The sequence below is a fragment of the Bidens hawaiensis genome, unplaced genomic scaffold (assembly GCF_021521415.1).
Source record: "Bidens hawaiensis isolate Kalapana, Puna unplaced genomic scaffold, B.hawaiensis_p1.1 tig00014777_1, whole genome shotgun sequence".
NCBI classification, from domain to species: Eukaryota; Viridiplantae; Streptophyta; class Magnoliopsida; order Asterales; family Asteraceae; genus Bidens; species Bidens hawaiensis.
Window position 1 is genome coordinate 491,121 of NW_027492303.1, and position 17,540 is coordinate 508,660.

The 17,540-nt window shown below is 33.7% G+C and overlaps 1 protein-coding gene across 2 annotated transcripts; it reads right to left on the minus strand.

Annotated features, from left to right (window-relative positions):
* Positions 1 to 1,149: 1,149 nt before the first annotated feature.
* Positions 1,150 to 16,166, minus strand: LOC143547708 (DExH-box ATP-dependent RNA helicase DExH3-like). 2 transcript variants are annotated; one of them, XR_013137824.1, is made up of 21 exons: positions 15,873 to 16,166; positions 15,652 to 15,806; positions 15,488 to 15,575; positions 15,184 to 15,411; positions 13,974 to 14,069; positions 13,553 to 13,741; positions 13,293 to 13,452; positions 11,341 to 11,471; positions 10,148 to 10,315; positions 9,790 to 10,062; positions 6,700 to 6,894; positions 6,364 to 6,567; positions 6,189 to 6,258; positions 5,700 to 5,848; positions 4,744 to 5,049; positions 3,611 to 3,670; positions 3,378 to 3,530; positions 3,155 to 3,265; positions 1,725 to 2,199; positions 1,464 to 1,625; positions 1,150 to 1,381 (listed from the first exon to the last, which is right to left on the minus strand). XR_013137824.1 is itself a non-coding variant. In XM_077039067.1 (20 exons), exons 1-20 carry the CDS (start codon positions 16,161 to 16,163, stop codon positions 1,612 to 1,614), a joined length of 3,516 nt encoding a protein of 1,171 aa, XP_076895182.1. In that variant the 5' UTR covers positions 16,164 to 16,166; the 3' UTR covers positions 1,150 to 1,611. The 2 variants fall into 2 exon arrangements, 1 of the variants encoding a protein (XP_076895182.1); XM_077039067.1 differs by having other exon boundaries at positions 1,150 to 1,625.
* Positions 16,167 to 17,540: the final 1,374 nt, after the last annotated feature.

Here is a 17,540-nt window from a genome sequence, read left to right on the forward strand (position 1 = left end):
ATTACTTAGGTTAACTTTTATTAACTCATGTGTGACATGCTACATATTTTAATAAACATTTCCTATGTAACATAACCTAAGGTTCCATTTAAATAATAAACATGTTACATGACATACAATATAACCTATTTAATCATTTAGCTTACTTACAATCACATCATCATGTAATAACCATAATATAACATATTAATCACATAGCACATTATACTTATCATACATGTTATATGACATGTTTATTATAACATGCAAGACGAGTTTATTATCCTAGTTATAATTAGTCACTTATCCTTGTTTAAGTCACCAATGACCCGTTGACTTAAATATACGCATACATGACATCACATGTACAAGAGTTCATACTCATAGTTAACATAACTAACTGAGTTTATAGACATAGTCAACAGGATTTAACTGGGTTTAGTTTACAGAGTTAACCTAAAAATGCCGGATGTCACACTTCTTTTATTTAGAATATCTATATTGTGATCAACTTTTGTAAATCCTACTATAAGATGTTAAGTTATCTTTAGTTTATGAAAAATTGGTTTTTATTGGTCTTAACTATTGCCTTTTGGTCATTGCCGGTCCCAACTAACGAATTAGTCACTGATGGTCCCAACTTTTAACATATATGTTCCTAACGATCCACGGCTAACGGAATCCTAATGCCGTTAGTTTCAGGTCGCCAGAAAAACGTTTTTGGCCAGGAAAGTCAATTTTTTATTTGCCGGAAAACACTATCTGAACACCGCTACCACCACCAATTGACTCACCGCCAACCAACCACAATGACGATGGTTCTAGCGTTCCGGCGACCTCAATGATTAGGGCTTTTACTAGAAAAATGTTCCTAAAGGTACGATACACCATGGTGTTTGGGACAAAATTGTTGAGTTTTCAGGAAAAAAATGTGTGTTTTCCTACCAAAAACGTTTTTTCGGCAACCTGAAACTAACGACGTTTAGAATTCTGTTAGTCGCGGACCGTTAGGAACACATACGTTAAAAGTTGGGACCGTCAGCAGCCAATTCGTTAGTTAGGACCGACATTGACCAAAAGACGATGGTTGAGACCAATAAAAACCAATTTTCCTTGGTTTATTACTAAATTATTACTGTTAGAAAAATAATTGGTTTCCATACAATGTGTATAAACTAACAGAAATACTATACAATATCACAAGAGAGATCGATAAACTAACAGAAACAAGCATCGCGTTGCGAATTATGGTTACTGCAGCATCGCGCGGGTTTCCTGCTAGTCATCATAAATTAACCAGTAGTTTGTTCACCAGAGAAAATTATCAAATGAATATTCCCCTTGTCTTCAATCACATTGATTGGTTTATCCCTCAGGTGAATAGGTGAAACATCCCTAACAACTATCATATGTTTGAAACTATTTATTGTGATAAAATAATAAATAATTACAAAACTAATCAACAACAATTGACCAATACTTACTATCTTTCCAGCACAAAACCTCTCCACCAGATGATGTTAATACAAAACTCAATTCAAATATGTCAGTATCACCTAGTATCACCTGTCACGGCACTTCGAATCCCTTCAACTGGCGCAGGCAGTCAGGCGCGATGTATGTATTCTTTAGTTAAAAAAATCGACCTTCATACGAAAAGACCAGTTATTATATAATTAATTATTAATGTATTCATAAGAAAACAATATTATATATATATATTACTAAAAAGCTAAATAGAGTACCTGGTTTTAATGAACTCTGATTCATATTTTTGCTTTTTTTTAATATGGTTGATATATGGTGAATCGCCTTCTGTGAAGATCGGGTCTCACCCGTTAACCAGTCAAGAGCCTGAGATGCAGCACTTTTCTCCGCAAGTTTTTTACTACCACACGGTTCGCCAACAAAATCCAGACAGTTGAAAACGACAGTTGATCTGAACTTATTGTTCTTTAATTGTGTTGTCTTGTAGGAAGGCGGTTGATGACCTGCTCTTAGAAGTAACGTTTGCAAGTGATTCTTGGAATTTTCATTCTCGGCTGCACTGCCACAGTTGGCTGCTGCTTTTTTATCGGATTGTTTGCCACTACTTTTTGAAACTGACGATACTTTACGGTCGTATACAAATCTACCCTCGCAGCGGTCCCCGGATATAAAAAGTTTTAGAGAGTCCAGCAATTCATTGTTCTGGCTTATGTCTATTTTGGGATTCAAAAGCTGCAAGAGGAAAAAAAGGAATATGTAAATTCTTGGTAGAGCTGTAAATGAGCCGAGCTGAGCAGCTCCTGAGCTACTCGAGATTGGCTCGCTAAAAGATTGAATAGGGCCAGGCTTGAGCTCGAGTTTGAGACTAAATTGAAACTCACTTAACAAACAAGCTCGAGCCTGAGTTTGAGCTTCACTTACTGAGCCTGACTAGGCTGTGAGCCTAAAGAAGCCTACCATTTATAAAATAAGAAGGTTAACCTTATATAATGAAAAGTAAAAATATTTTACAAATATTACTGTATGCGAAATTAAGATAAAAAATAACCAAATAACATATTTTATTATACATAAAAAATTAAATTATAAATAATTATATACGTATATAATGTAAAAAATAAAATATTTGATATGCCCTACGACCGTTATAATATTTAGGGGTGGGTTGTTTAACCGCATCTGAATACCAAACACAACCTGAAGTGACTCGTGACCAGAAACCCAACCCATTTTAGCGCGATCCATTCCACCCAAAACCTGAGCAACCCACTTTGGGTTAATTTTCATTACGGCCCCACCCTAATAACCCGAAACCCTAAAAAGACCCGAAGAGCCCTAGAATTAATTGTAGGCGGTCACAGTAACATGTCAAAATTAGGTCAAATCGAGTCAGGTGCAGCGGCCAATTATTTTAAAATCTAATTTTACAAATTGCAATTAAATATGATTATAAAACTATTCTAATAAACAAGGGGTCAAACAGGTCTATTGAGTAAATGGGTAAAAAGAAAATCATAACTCTTGAGCATTAATACCAATTAAATTAGATTAATACCAATTATATATTGAAAAATGAAAACTATTTAGACAAGTGTTTGGAGTAAACCCAACTGGACACCTCTGGATCATAGATATACTATATTACTATGAATAATGCAACCACTTTAATTAAAAACAAAGGTTTTACCTTCATTTGAATGAGTTCATTGAGCTCTCTCTTTAAGGCAAGATAAGTGGCTGCCAAGCCAGGCTTCATGAAAAACTCCAAATAACCCCCCAACATTTTCAAGTGTCCATCCTATTACCCATAAATAAATAGATAAATTATTTACTATATGTAAATAAATTAAATGAAATATGGGTTTATGTCAAGACAATAAAGACAAAAATGAACAAAAAAACTTAATAACCATATCGCCTCTGGTAACACTTCCACCAAATAAAATTACAACAGAATCCGGCACAGCCGTTGAATCTCGTAGAAATACAGAATTCACTTTCACTTTTTCATTGAATACCAGCCATGGATATGGGATTCTTGGTTCCTGACCATTAACTGAACTCTGTATGCGAGAAAATTCAGATTACAAAAAGATTCAGTTGCATGTTGTATACTTGCTTTCTCAAAATCATGTGAACTTACTGAATAGAGCAATACAGGACCATCTTCCATTGTTTTTAGTAATACTGATTTCTCTTTGTTCTGCAGAAAACAAATGCATGAGTTTTCAACATCATGTCCATATACCAAAAATTCTAATGAATTAAAGAAAATATTACAGAAATGGTCCATGTAGTTTGATCATTTTGTAAGTTGTCCCCTAGAATTAAAAACTTGCAGACTTAATCCAAACATTTGTGAGATTGTTGCATATTTAGTCCCTACCGTTAATCCCATATAGTTTTTAATGGAAAAGTGACGTCATGCGATGATGTGAGGTCAATTGTGCCTACAAGTTGGAACCCTAACAAAATACTCTTTCAAACTCCAAAACTCCTAACGTCTACTTCATCACCTTTGATTAGTGCAAAATCAAAGGTTCAATGCATAATCGAAGGGACGATAAAAGAATATTTTTATTAGGGTTCCAAATTTGAAGAGAGAATATTACCCTCACATGAATGGCACATGGTATCACTTTTTTTGTTATAAAACTAACTGAGATTAACCATGGCCGTCTCCGAGAATCTCATAAAATTTGGGGCTCGGGACGGGCATAAAAAATGGCCTCTGAAATCACGTTTTTTATTTATATGATAAATAATTTGACAACTTTACCAATTGCGTTGCTTTTTCAAAAGACAATATGAAGAAAAGAAAATAATAATAATAATAATAATAATAATAATAAGATAAAATAGCCCATATAATACACAAAAGGAAAGTTTTTCTATAAAAATAAAAACACCACCAATGGGATTTGAACCCATGACCTTTGATATCATAGAGTAGCACTCTTTCCATTGCACCAAGGGGTCATTTTGTATACTTATATTTTAAACCAAAATTATTTATAGAATATATAATTGTTTTAGATGATTATGAGCCTCTTGAGAGAATGGATCTGGGTCCGTCAACCTCCTCGAACCCTCATTGGGCCAGCCCTGGGATTAATGGTAGGGACTAATATTGCAACCTTCTCACAGATATTTGGACTAAGTTTGCAAATTTTTAAATCTGGAGACCAAACTTGCAATATTGTCAGACTTTAGGAACGATTTCTGAAAATTTGTCTAAAATAAAAGATAAATCCTAATAACATATATCATAGTTACCACAACTGAACAAATTCCAGGGAACAATCCTGAGCAAATAATGGCTCGGATGAGATGCTCATCATGACTCCACGTGTTGCATTTCTCCATATTATCAATCATACCACTGTCCCGAAGCAAATAATGGAACTGCTTTCGAAGAGAATCAATAGCTCTTAAGGTTTGTGAAGAAAGAAAATTTCTCCAACAAAAGTCTTGACCCGAATGCTGCCTTTCAGCAACTTTCCAACCATCATAAGCCCGAAGAAGAGCAAGGTGGTCACTGTTGTCACGTCCAGAAAACTGGGCTTTTGCTGACTCAGCAAGCTAAAAAGTTTTAAAAGGAGAGAAACAAATTACACTGTTAGAACAATGTAGTGAAATTGCAGGTAAATGAGTCAAAGTAGAGGTTATAATTTTTTCTTTATTGTATCAAACCGATTAATTATAAGTTTGCGGAAATCAAGACAAGTGAAAACAGGTTCAAAGGGTCGAAAGTTTCCAATACCAATTACCACCTACTAACTCACTTGGGTTTTTCTTAATTAGATCATAATTATAATTTGAATTTTTTGTAACAATGTGTAATGCATAATACATGTTGGTTCAGTTTCAACTGGTTCCCCCAATATACCACCACTAGAAAAAAAAATATATTAATTAAATAAAAAATAGGGGGAATAGTTGGCTTTAGAAGTTAACTAATTAAAACTCCAAACAAATATCATACTAATTACAGAATCGAAGCCGGGAATTTGGGAGCAACTTAACGGATTAAGTAAATAGAGGGACTCCCACTTCACAAATTGTATAAAGAAACTGAATGGCAGTTTAGATGCAGGTAATCAATAGTTGTCAGAGATGTTGATACACAAAATAAGAACTAAAAGTAAAAAAAATCTTGATTAACCATCTCGGTTTTCAAGTAATATACATTCATGGATATTGAAATCTATTGACAAACATACGATACTTACATCCTTTTTGTCAAACGGCATCAAAAATGGATCTCGGACACTTAAACCGGCAACAACTGTCATAATTGGGTCAAGACAGTTGAAAATAGCCCCTAATATCAACATTTTACCAAGTTTGGGCTCAACTGGAAGTACCGACAACTTACATCCTGCAGAAAAAAAGCATCCATGATTAGGTTAGTTAAGTCAAATTTTCTAAACATAAGTAAAGAAAGCTCATTACTAGTGGGCAGGTCAATTGAAACAGTTCAGGTCTGATTGAGCTACCATAAACCTTTTTTTATCCACCATTTTTTTTATTGATAAATTGTGTGTCAAAAAGTATTTCGGTAAAATACCAACTTGGCTACTTTAATCACAAATTTTCAATCAACACATTTTGAAATAATGAAATATTTCACCTCTAATTACATTGAGCGCACTATAAGTTCTAAAATTATGGAAACAAAAAGGATATGAAGGTAAAAATTGAATTCATCGTGTTCTTACCTAAAACTGTAAGATTTTCATTGTCATCTAGAGCCCCAATTACTTTCAAGTACTCAATAGCATTCTGAACCTGTAATTTGTCAAAATATGTGTTAGGAATGATAAGGGATTCAAGAAGAAACAAAAATCAGCAGGATAGTTAACAGTCACTGAATAAGTTGAAGTATAAACTTACTGATAAAGGTTCAGGTGGCTGCAAGGCCTTTGATAAGAACTTTGAAATACTGCCAAGTTGTAAACTTTTGATTTGGAGGCATAAAGATTGTAAGGGTGTCCTCAACAGTTCTGGCAGTTGATATTCAGCAAAAGAATCGTATACAAATTTGGGATACAAGTGGTAACATTCGCCTGGCTGCACACGACCTGCTCTTCCTCTCCTCTATAACAGATGAAAAGTTTGATTGTTAAATAAAATAATAGTGAATTAGACAAGTTAAAATAAAAATTATTGTAATCACAAGAGGAAGTAGGTAACTCTTAAAAATTGTTAAATGACATAAGTTAGTGTTACCTGGTGAGCAGAAGCCTTTGAGATCCAGGATGGAAGCAAACATGGAGTGTTATTGAGGGCATCATAGGACGTTTCTTTTGCTTTTCCACAGTCAACCACAAAAACTACATCATTAATGGTGATGCTTGTTTCAGCCATGTTGGTAGCTAGAACTATTTTCCTGATACCGTCTTCAGGCTTATTGAATATCAGTTTCTGTTCACAACAAATGAACGAAGCATCAGACAACTCTAGCCATTCTAATATGGTATCACTATTTGTATTCAGAATGCAATGAGTTTAGTAAACTAATTATGTACAAGGAGACTGGTCAAATGCAAAAGTCACCAAAAGTGTGATTTTAGTGTGTAAAATCTCCTGACTCACTTTAATCAACCATTTGCACAGTTATTGGAATTATACAATTTTTTAATCATATTTCATATTTGACATGGCAAGTACATAGAAAGAATCCCAAAACTTTACACAAAACATTAACCAGCACATTTCCTTTCCCTTATACTTGTTCATTAGGTGTTCAATAATAAAATGTGAATTAACACTTTTACACATTTTTACGACACAAAATGTGATGAAACAATTTCTTATTTTTAACAAGTGGTGGAAAATGCTAAGACAGTATTTAGTATTTACATGACAACAAACCTGTTAATTACAAGTTAGAATTTTAATTCAAAATACAAGCTTTAAACTTGCAGGGAAAAGTTTTAAGAATCACATAAAGCATGAAAAAAGATTAATCCATCATAGAGCACTTAACAGCAAGCCAATTTATCATTAAACTGTTGGATGAAGATCCAGATTAATGTGAAGTATAGGTATAGAATTAATGACTTCTTGAAGTAGGTATAATTAACCCTAGTTAGAAGATATAACCTCATTGATAATATGTTTCAAGATTCCTAAAAGTCTAGAAAATCAACCATCATTGGGGCAAGTAGATTTAATGTTCATAACAAACAATGACAGATAGCAAAAATATGGGAAGACTCATATTTTGTTGAGAAAGAATGATTTATAAAAGAAATGATGAAAAATAAATTTTGTGTCACGCATTATCGCATCTATATGAAGAAAAGGTCAACATGATGAATAAAATTAAGGCCAAAGATAACAAAGGCTAAACTGTAGTATAGAGCTTCCTATATACAACAATGTAAGTAGAAGCCTAAAGATGGTGAATTTAAAGGGTTCCAGAAGGTTTTGTAACAGATTAAAAAAGGGAAGTTTTTGTTTAAACAAATATACAGTTTTTGTTCTATAATTTTTTTACAGTGCATCTAACTTGATCATAAGAACTATATTATTTCCAGTGTTGCAGAAGTCACTAGGCGCTAGTTGGGGCGACCAGGTACCGCCTAGGATTAATCGGGATTCATCAGGATTAATCGGATTGGAATTTTTATAAACAACTATTCACATATGTATACTTATATACACATCAATATGAATATAAACTTAGACAGCCTAGGGTCGCCTAAGACCGTTTTTGACCGACGCCGAGTAGAGCGATTTGAACCAACTTGATCCAACAAGGACCGATTTTGACTGATAGAGCCTAGAGCCTCCAAAAAATCGAGGCGCCTAGGGTCCACCTAGGCCAAATTTACAACACTGACTATTTTTAATAAGCCAACAAATTGAGAAACAATTTGGTAAGTTTTATGCATTAAAAATACACCTCAGATGATTTTTGCCCCATTAGAAATAAATCATAAAATGACCACAGTTGAGGTGAGGCCTAGCACCTGGGCGATAAGCACAAAAAAACGCCCGGTTTTTTTTAAAAAAAGCTCACATTAAAAAAACAAAATTTTAACTAAAGTAGAATATCTTAATAAGAAAACAAACATTCATTCTTGAAACAGTTCATAGGACAACCAAAAACCAAAATCCAAAACATGAAGTACCAATACATCTTGATGAGGGGCCTAGCGCCAGGGCGATAAGCGCAAAAAAATGCCCGATTTTAAAATAAAGTGCACATTAAAAAAACAAATTTTTAACTAAAGTAGAACATCTTAATAAGAAAACAAACATTCATTCTTGAAACAGTTCATAGAACAACCAAAATCCAAAACATGAAGTACCAGTACATCTTGATGAGGGGCCTAGCGCCCGAGCGATAAGCGCAAAAAAAATGCCCAATTTAAAAAAAACGCACATTAAAAAAATAAAATTTTAACTAAAGTAGAACATCTTAATAAGAAAAAAAACATTCATTCTTGAAGCAGCTCATAGAACAACCAAAATCCAAAACATGAAGAACCAACACATCTTAATAAGAAAACATAGAAATAAACCAAAACCAAAACATGAAGTACCAAGTACATCTTAAAGTTAGATAAGATATAAGAAACATAAGATGCAGAATAAATTAGGAAAAGAAAGAAATCCGAAAATAACAACAGTTTCGTTACAAAACTAGCATGTAAATTCTGAGATCTTGACGATTTTGGTGCTATAAGATGGATTATGGAAGCTCTTAAATAGTGGAGTTTTAGGTCTTACTTGAGAACAGGAACATGTGTGATAATTGACATTTAATACATTTAATATTTAATACGCATGGAAACTAATTCTGAGCTTTAAATATCTGACGCATTAAAATCGCAATAAATTCGTGATATGAAACCAGTTATTCAGATAATTCGTAAAAATAGGAGTAGTGGAGCAGTTTAATAACCGTTAAGTAGGATTAGTATTTATAACCTATTCTGCGTTTATTTGGGGGTCGATGTTTATGTTAATTAAAATTAGGGTTTGGTAACCTTGTAAACTGGAGATCACCCATCTCGAATCAGGCCACTATCCATTTTAATTTCAGTATTCAAGTTCTTAATTTAGACGTTCTATCAATTCGCCTCGCCCAGTAAATGCGCTTAAGCGCCAAAAGCGGTCGCTTTTAACAACTATGATCCAATTATACGAAAATGGGCTGAAATGCTATCTCTAGCTCATCACACAGAAACTCATTATAATCCATATATTTAGAAAGCTCTTTAATGATCAAAAGACGATCAAGTTACATAAATACTTGCTAATAATGCGATATTAATGCGAAGAAAAGGATATCATCTGCAATTTTACCTGTTCTGAGCTGTCCATAGAGCCATGACATGCAAGAACCAAAACTTTAGTTGGATCTCCTAATAACGGGTGCGACAAGAGTTGATCCTTGAGAGAGTTAATATCATCCCAACCAGTCATAAACACCAAAACAGCACCTGCCCTTTCTTTTCTACATATATGACATAGAACATTCTCAATAAGATTAAACCCAATTGAATCCGGGTTCCAACAAGACAAGGAATCCCTCGTCCGAGGATTAAAATCTCTTAAATCAGCAGATTCAAGTGCATCCTGTTCCAATCCACAGAGTTTCATGTTTCATAGTTATATAAACACGATGCATGGGAAAATAGACAATACTCTCAGATAACCATACCTCTGCAGCTGAAGCAATTTGGCTCTTTCTTTTACGCAAAGTTTGCTTCTGCATTTTCCAACTTTTATCTTGACCATAATTATCAATTTGGTTATACGCTGACAACCTATATCCAATCATTTCTAGAATATTCTCAAGAAAATAGCTCCTAACTGGATAAGTGAAACCCTGAGAACAGGAATTTACCATAGAATAATTAACACCACCAAAAGGGTATACAGAATTACAAATAGCCATAACATAGAGAAGGGTCATGCTTACAAAGGAAAATATAATGCTCAAACCCAAACGATGCTAACTTGAAGGAGTGGCTATAGATGTGCCACTTGTAAATGCAAATAGCAAATGTGTCCTCTTAAGGCGTATATGAATGCACATTTTGAAAGTGCTTATGTGAACTTTGATAATCAGAATCAGGTAACCTATGCTACAACGGGAAGCACGGGATGTAGGAGATAGTATTTGGACATGCTCTTGTTTTAAAGTTATAACGTTGAGGAAAAATCGTTGAATATTTTAGCAAATACTGATTATGTAAAGAAATTAACATGTGATTTGACCAAAAAGAACATTCATCTGTAAGAAACGATATGCAGCTTGTGATATGAGAGTAAAAGTGACTAAATTAGGTTAAAAGGGAGCAGTTATATAGTATGAAAAAAGGAGGAATTTGGTCATCAAAACGCAAAAACTGATTATTTTGAAATAATTATAAAATCTGTTTTACACTAAGTAGTTAATGCGGAATAACATCGGATATCAGTCAAGGACTGATATATGAGATATCGGTTATCGCAATGAGATATCGGTGGGATATCGGTAATTTTAATATCATGTAAAATTCATATATATAGCAATTTAACACTAATAATTCAATATAATCTCCTACCATTAACAAATTAACCTTTTGCAACTTGAAAAACACTAACAATCGTAGCAAATAAGAACTGATTAAGACTTAAAACACTAACATTGAGCACTAAAAGTTGATAATTAAGACTTAAAACACTGATATCGGTGATATATCAGTCCAATATCGCTGATATTATCGGTACCGATATTTTGAATGATATTTCACCAAGGGACCGATAACCGATATATCACTGATATATCGGTGGTATATGGGCGATATCGACTACATACTTTTACAGCAAAAATTCAAATACCCCCTTTACCTAACATGAGTAACTTACAGGAATGTGGATCATTGGAGCACCACCAAAGTAAGAGGAGAAAAGCTCAGCATTTAGGGTTGCACTCATCAAAATTAACTTCAGTTCTGGGCGGTGAAGAAGGAGCTCCTTTAAAACAATAAGTAGAAAATCTGCCACGAAATGAGTATTTATCAAGCAAAATGAATGTTAAAACCATAGTTATTAAAAGCGTTAGGTGCACTCAAGGCGCAAAGGCCTCTTCGAGGGCCTAAGCGCAAGGCGCAAAAAAAGCGCGGGCCTAAAAAAAAGCTCACTTAAAATAAAAAAATTCAAAATATAACTAGGCGGGTGCCCGCGCGATGCGGCGGGTAACGAAAATCATAGTAATCATGTAACAATTAACGAACAACGTTTGAACCAATCATCACCTTTGGTCAGCCGGTTTCCGAATGTTTAAACCATAGCAAACGTTTGTTTTACGGTTTATACAAAAAATTGGTCATATAAAACCGGACCGGAAGGTCGACTTATTATTGAAGCTCAATGTGTGTAATCAAACCATTAGTAACGATTCAGTTTAAAGTTTCAAAGGTTTAGTTTCGGTTCTCAATACCAAAAAAAATCGAACCAACGGTTTGGCTCACGATATTACGTGGAAAACCGTTAAAAACCGATTTGTGAACATTCATACGTAATATGTTAAAAATTTTTATTTGAAAAGTTATAGCAATATCATACCCAAATTAAAGACAATAAAATACTCATTTTTATGATGCAATTTTTTATAAAAAATATTAACGTATGAAAAACTTATGGCCGTTGGCAAATCGTTGGTGGGAAGTTATTTACATTTAAAATTAAAAGGAAATATGGGTAAAGATAAAGGTTCAAAGTAGTAATTATTTTTTTAAATTTACAAATGTTGAGTAAAGTTGAGGGGGCAATATTGTAACTATTTTAAGACATATTTTTCAATTGACAAGTATGTCCTTGTCTTGGATGCTATGTAAGATGTACCTTAAGCAATAAAAATTGTAAATTACTTAAAAATGGGTGTCTTAATTTACCCTTGTTTGATGTATTATATAGTATAGATATAGATTGTATATGCCACTTTTTTCAAATACCAACCTATTCCAAAACTATAATCCTCAACCTAAAGTACCAAAATCATATCAAATACAAAATAACCAAAGTGTTCTTGAAAACAAAAAAAATATGATTTCTATCTCACTCTTTGTCCCACATTTGGTGTTTATTACTGACATACTCTAGAAAAATGTTAAATTAATGTAAACTAGCAATTTCACCTCTCCTATTACCGAAAAATCACCATGCATCTAAAAAATCAACACACTTTATTCAAAAACGAATGAACTGAGCATCTTCAATTATAAGAATTGGCAGTTTATTCAACATAGTCAAGCTAAATAAAAACAGTTTAAAATTAATCAATCACTAATTTTTCTGGTTTAAATGGGTTAAGTGATAAGTAAAAATATCAAATAAAATCAAGCTAAAGAAAAAATATATATATATATGTATATGTATATATATAACGATAGCTTACTTTTAGGATAAGTGGTTTAAATGGGTTACGTGATAAAATGAAAAAATCAAATAACGTCAAGCTAAATAAAAAATCAACTGACTTTTCTCCTATAATAGCACCTGTGGTCAAGGGAGGCGGTGGAACACTGCTTCGCCTGAAAAAACTGCCTAGGCGCCAAAAGCCCACGCTTTTGATAACTATGGTTAAAGGTACTTATTTCCACTTATTTAAATATGAAACCATTAATTTCAGTTGTTATATATCAAACATATAAAATTAAAAAAATAGCTAAAAGCGAACGAAATCAAATTTATTCAAACTGGTTAAAAGTTAAGTGTCAATACTAAAGATTTACATGACTATAATAATACAGTTTTTAGTAATCATAATTACCACATTACCTATTTACTAAAAAAATTAACATGTTTCTTCCAGTTACCTTCATTCATCCCTCGTTCATGGATCTCATCAACAATAACATGAGTTACACCTCGCAAGCTTCTGTCTAGAAGTAATCTTCTTAGCAAAATGCCAGTAGTGCAAAACAGAAGACGAGTATCCCTTCCTTTTATTCCTTCAAGCCGAACTTTGTATCCAACCTTTGGAAAATAATAGAAGTAAAAAAAACAAAGACATGATACCATCTATTACAGTATTGTTCAAAGCAGCATTATAAAAAGAACTAGAAGCACGACTTACAGACTCTCCAAGTTTCTCCCCTCGTTCTGCTGCAACCCTCTCAGCAACTGACATGGCAGATATTCGTCTGGGCTGGGTACAGATAATGCTGCATTGAGCTCCTCGTGCACCTTCAATTTCAGACTCTAAGATGTATTGAGGTAACTGTGTGGTTTTACCACAACCTGTTTCTCCAGACACCACAATTACCTGGCAAAACGGTGTTTAATTATTTAAGACCGAAGTTAACTAGTTCGTAAAGTTTATAAACTATATGCATTGTTTTTAAAATTTGGACTCAATATATAATAATCCTGACTTCATCAATAGGCATCAGTACATCAGAAGTTTATCATATATGATTATCCTATTCAACAGCAGCAGTGCCCTATAGCATTATGCATATTTAAAACTAACACAAACTTATAAATGCAAAACTCACCTGGTTTTTGGAAATAGCATTTAACAATGCTTCTTTCTGTTTATATGCAGGTAGACTTCTCCGTATTTCTTGCATTTGTTGGCCTTCGGCAGATTCCTACAGAAAGAAAGGTGTCAAAATCATCAAGCAAGCTCTAACGTTAGCATCCACCAGTATTACGATTTATGAGTATACGTGTAGAATTTACCATAGTTGTTAAAAGCGACCGCTTTTGGCGCTTAAGCGCATTTACTGGGCGAGGCGAATTTGTTACGATTTTAATGCATCGGATATTTATTGCACATAATTGGTTCCCATGCGTATTAAATAATAAATGTATTAAATGTCATTTGTAACACATGCTCCTATTCTCAAGTAAAACCTATGACCCCACTATTTAAGTGCTTCCATAATCCTATCTTATAGCACCAAAATCATCAAGATCTCAGAATTTACATGTTAGTTTTGTAACAAGACTGTTGTTATTTTCGGATTTCTTTCTTTTCCTTATTTATTCTGCATTTTATGTTCTTTATATCTTATCTAACTTTAAGATGTACTTGGTAATTTGTGTTTTGGTTTTTGGTTTTTCTATGTTTTCTAATTAAGATGTATTGGTATTTTATGTTTTGGATTTTGGTTTTTGGTTGTTCTATGAACTGTTTCAAGTATGAATGTTTGTTTTCTTATTAAGATGTTCTACTTTAGTTAAAATTTTGTTTTTTTAATGTGCGTTTTTTTTAAAAAAATCGAGCGCTTTTTTTGCGCTTATCACCCGGGCGTTAGGTCCCACCTCAACGCTTTTGAGCGCTTATCGCATTTGATAACTATGGAATTTACAAATCGACAAAAAGATACAAAGATGCCAGTCAAAATCAAGTCAAACACCATGATAGAGATGTCAATTTGGAAACGTTTACCTATCAGTGGGTCATTTATAGTCCTACTTTATCTCTAAAGAGTTACACTAAAGTATTTACTAGACATGAAACAAGTCAAATGGGCTGAAATTCATCCCAAGTGTATTCGAATGCATAAAAAACTCCTAAATTGCACTGGTTTCATGATATACAGTTTTCGCGCGTTTGCTACTTGTAAAATTCACATGAATTTACCCATTTTTCCACTCCTAACCAGAATCTATTGCAATATGAACATGACAATGATGCATGAAGTTATGAAAGATCAAAATATAGTAAAAGCAACCACAATAATCTTAAATTCAAATAACCTGCCAATCTTGTTGAATATTTCGAAGCAGAATACTCCTACGCCTGAGAATTCCCTCTGCAACGGGACTTGTTCTCTGAGGCTCATAAGTTCCTTGATCGGTTTGAAAATCAGGGGACGTAGTGACCGTGTTATTTAGATAACCATCTCTGGTAAGAGACGACTTTCGTGAAAGGTGCGCTTTAAGATGATAATCAACCCGACTGTGCAGTTCTGGAGAAATAAGCACCTAGGCATATTGAGCTAAGTAAGAAAAAACGCTTGATAGAAATCTAACTCATATATATACATATACATATACCTACCTCTCTTTGTGGGCGTTTAGTATCGAGATCTGGTCTGTAATTCGGCAATGGAAGTTTACTAAAGACGACTACTTTAGAATATTGGCGTCTGCAAAATCAATAAATAATAATTTAAAAGAAAATATTATATTATTATTAAGAGTAAGAAAGAAGAGTATACGAACGAGTGTAATCCCATTCGTGTAGCGAGTGCTGAGAGTTGGTCAAAATCTCTTCTGTCTTTCCTTTCTCGTGAGACAAGCTCTTGGTCAGTTTTCGTCCTGATTAGGGTAGTTAGCCTCCATTTCCACTCTTGAATGTTATCAAGAGTTGAAGCTCCCTGAGCATTTGGAAAATGAAACCTTCAATTTGGAAACAAAGAAGAATAAAAAATTAACAAACTAACCAAAGAAGAAGATTGAGAATATTGTTGTTGTTCAGGGTCAGAGTCGTCTTCGGAAGCGTATTCGTAGCAGCGGCCATAGGGCAAAGTCTGGTAAGAGTAGTAGTAAGGTAAGGAGTAGGAACCTCCTCCCCCCGTGGTTCTCTTCTTAATCGAACAAGAATAAACAGTTGGCCGATGATGAATATGAATGAATCTAGGGCTCAAATACAACACACGACCAAGCCGGAGGTGAACAACTGAACACCTCACAGATAACAACGAAATTGCAGCAGCAGCAGCAGGGTAACCCATGCTTTATTTTCTTTCCCAGGGTTTGCTTTTGCTTTTGCTTTTGCTTTTGTTTTAAGATGGGAAGGGAGGTTGGAGGGGCCTTCGCGTTTTGTAACAACGGCGGCCTTTCCTTGTTATTTTTTCTTATTTTCCTCTCCCTATTGTTATTGTTGTTAGTTGATTCCATGTTATTGTTCAATTCGGATTTTTAGTAGTAAAATAAAACAAGTTGCAAGCCAATTGGACTGAAAATTCAGGTTGCTTATACTCCCTCCATCCCATTATAAGTGTCTTGTTTTGATTTTTCAAGTCTTTCTTTTGCAACCTTGACCGTAAATATTTTTGTTCGTGGCATATAATACTTGATGAAAATTATATCAATGTAAAATACGTTTAAAACTCAATCCATTCATATATTTTACATCAAGTATTATATAACACAAACAAATATATTGTCGGTCAAAGTTAAACAGAAAGACTTGAAAAATCAAACTATGACATTTATAATGGGACGGAGGAAGTATAAAAAGATTTGCAGAAGATAACAAATGGGTAGGATAAGGTGTAAGACCAACGTATGTTTCAAGTTAAGTGTCAAGTGGGTGTTTAAGTAGTTTTGTGTTTCCCACTCTATAAATAGAGGGGTTTGTTTCTTTGATTATGTACATTAAAAAATCAGTCTTGTTATAAGAAATATAACTACAAAAGTTAGTAGAAATCTGGTATGTTTTGTTTTTCTAGTTCAAAATCCGATTGTGACCAACAATTGTGTTAACAAAGTGTTTGGGATCACATAACGCATATATTTCCTTGTTAACAAAGTTAAAATAAGGGTTTTTAATAAGTAACGCATTTTCCATGTTTCCTTGATAACAAAGTTAAAATAAGAGTTTTTAATACGTTGGAGTTTGCTAACTTATCTTCTTAAAGATTAGAATACCCATTACACCCTTTTAAGTTTTATTCCACCCATTGCTAACTTATGTCCTTTATGATCATTTAAATCAATAAGTTAAATCAAACACTTTTTCAAAAACAACTTACTGTCTTATGTTAATCCAAACACTTTTTTTGAAAACTCCTTATTAAAAAGTCATAAGACATTTTCAACTTATCACAAAAAGGCATTTTTACCTTAAATAAGGAATCCCAAACACCCGCTTAATACTTAGAGTTTAAGAGCATTCCGGCCCCTCCTCCATACTTATCTTTGTAATCTCTATAATCAGGGGCAAAGGTTTATGGGGATCAATGATGACCCCGACCATTGTCGTTTTTAATTTTCACGATTTTTGTTCAGAAATTTTTTATAGGTATTGAGCGCGATCACCCCCAATGTATTTTTTTCAAAAAGCTAACGGTCACTGCTAAAAAAAATTATAATACCCCCATGTTTGA

Bases quoted from the DNA above. Each gene is read 5' to 3' on its own strand.
- LOC143547708 (XM_077039067.1), bottom strand. From the start codon at position 16,163: ATGGGTTACCCTGCTGCTGCTGCTGCAATTTCGTTGTTATCTGTGAGG. The intron at 6,568-6,699 runs GTAACACTAACT...CATCTGTTATAG, and splicing joins CAAAGGCTTCTGCTCACCAG to AGGAGAGGAAGAGCAGGTCG. The intron at 5,050-5,699 runs GTAAGTATCGTA...AAAACTTTTTAG, and splicing joins TGCCGTTTGACAAAAAGGAT to CTTGCTGAGTCAGCAAAAGC.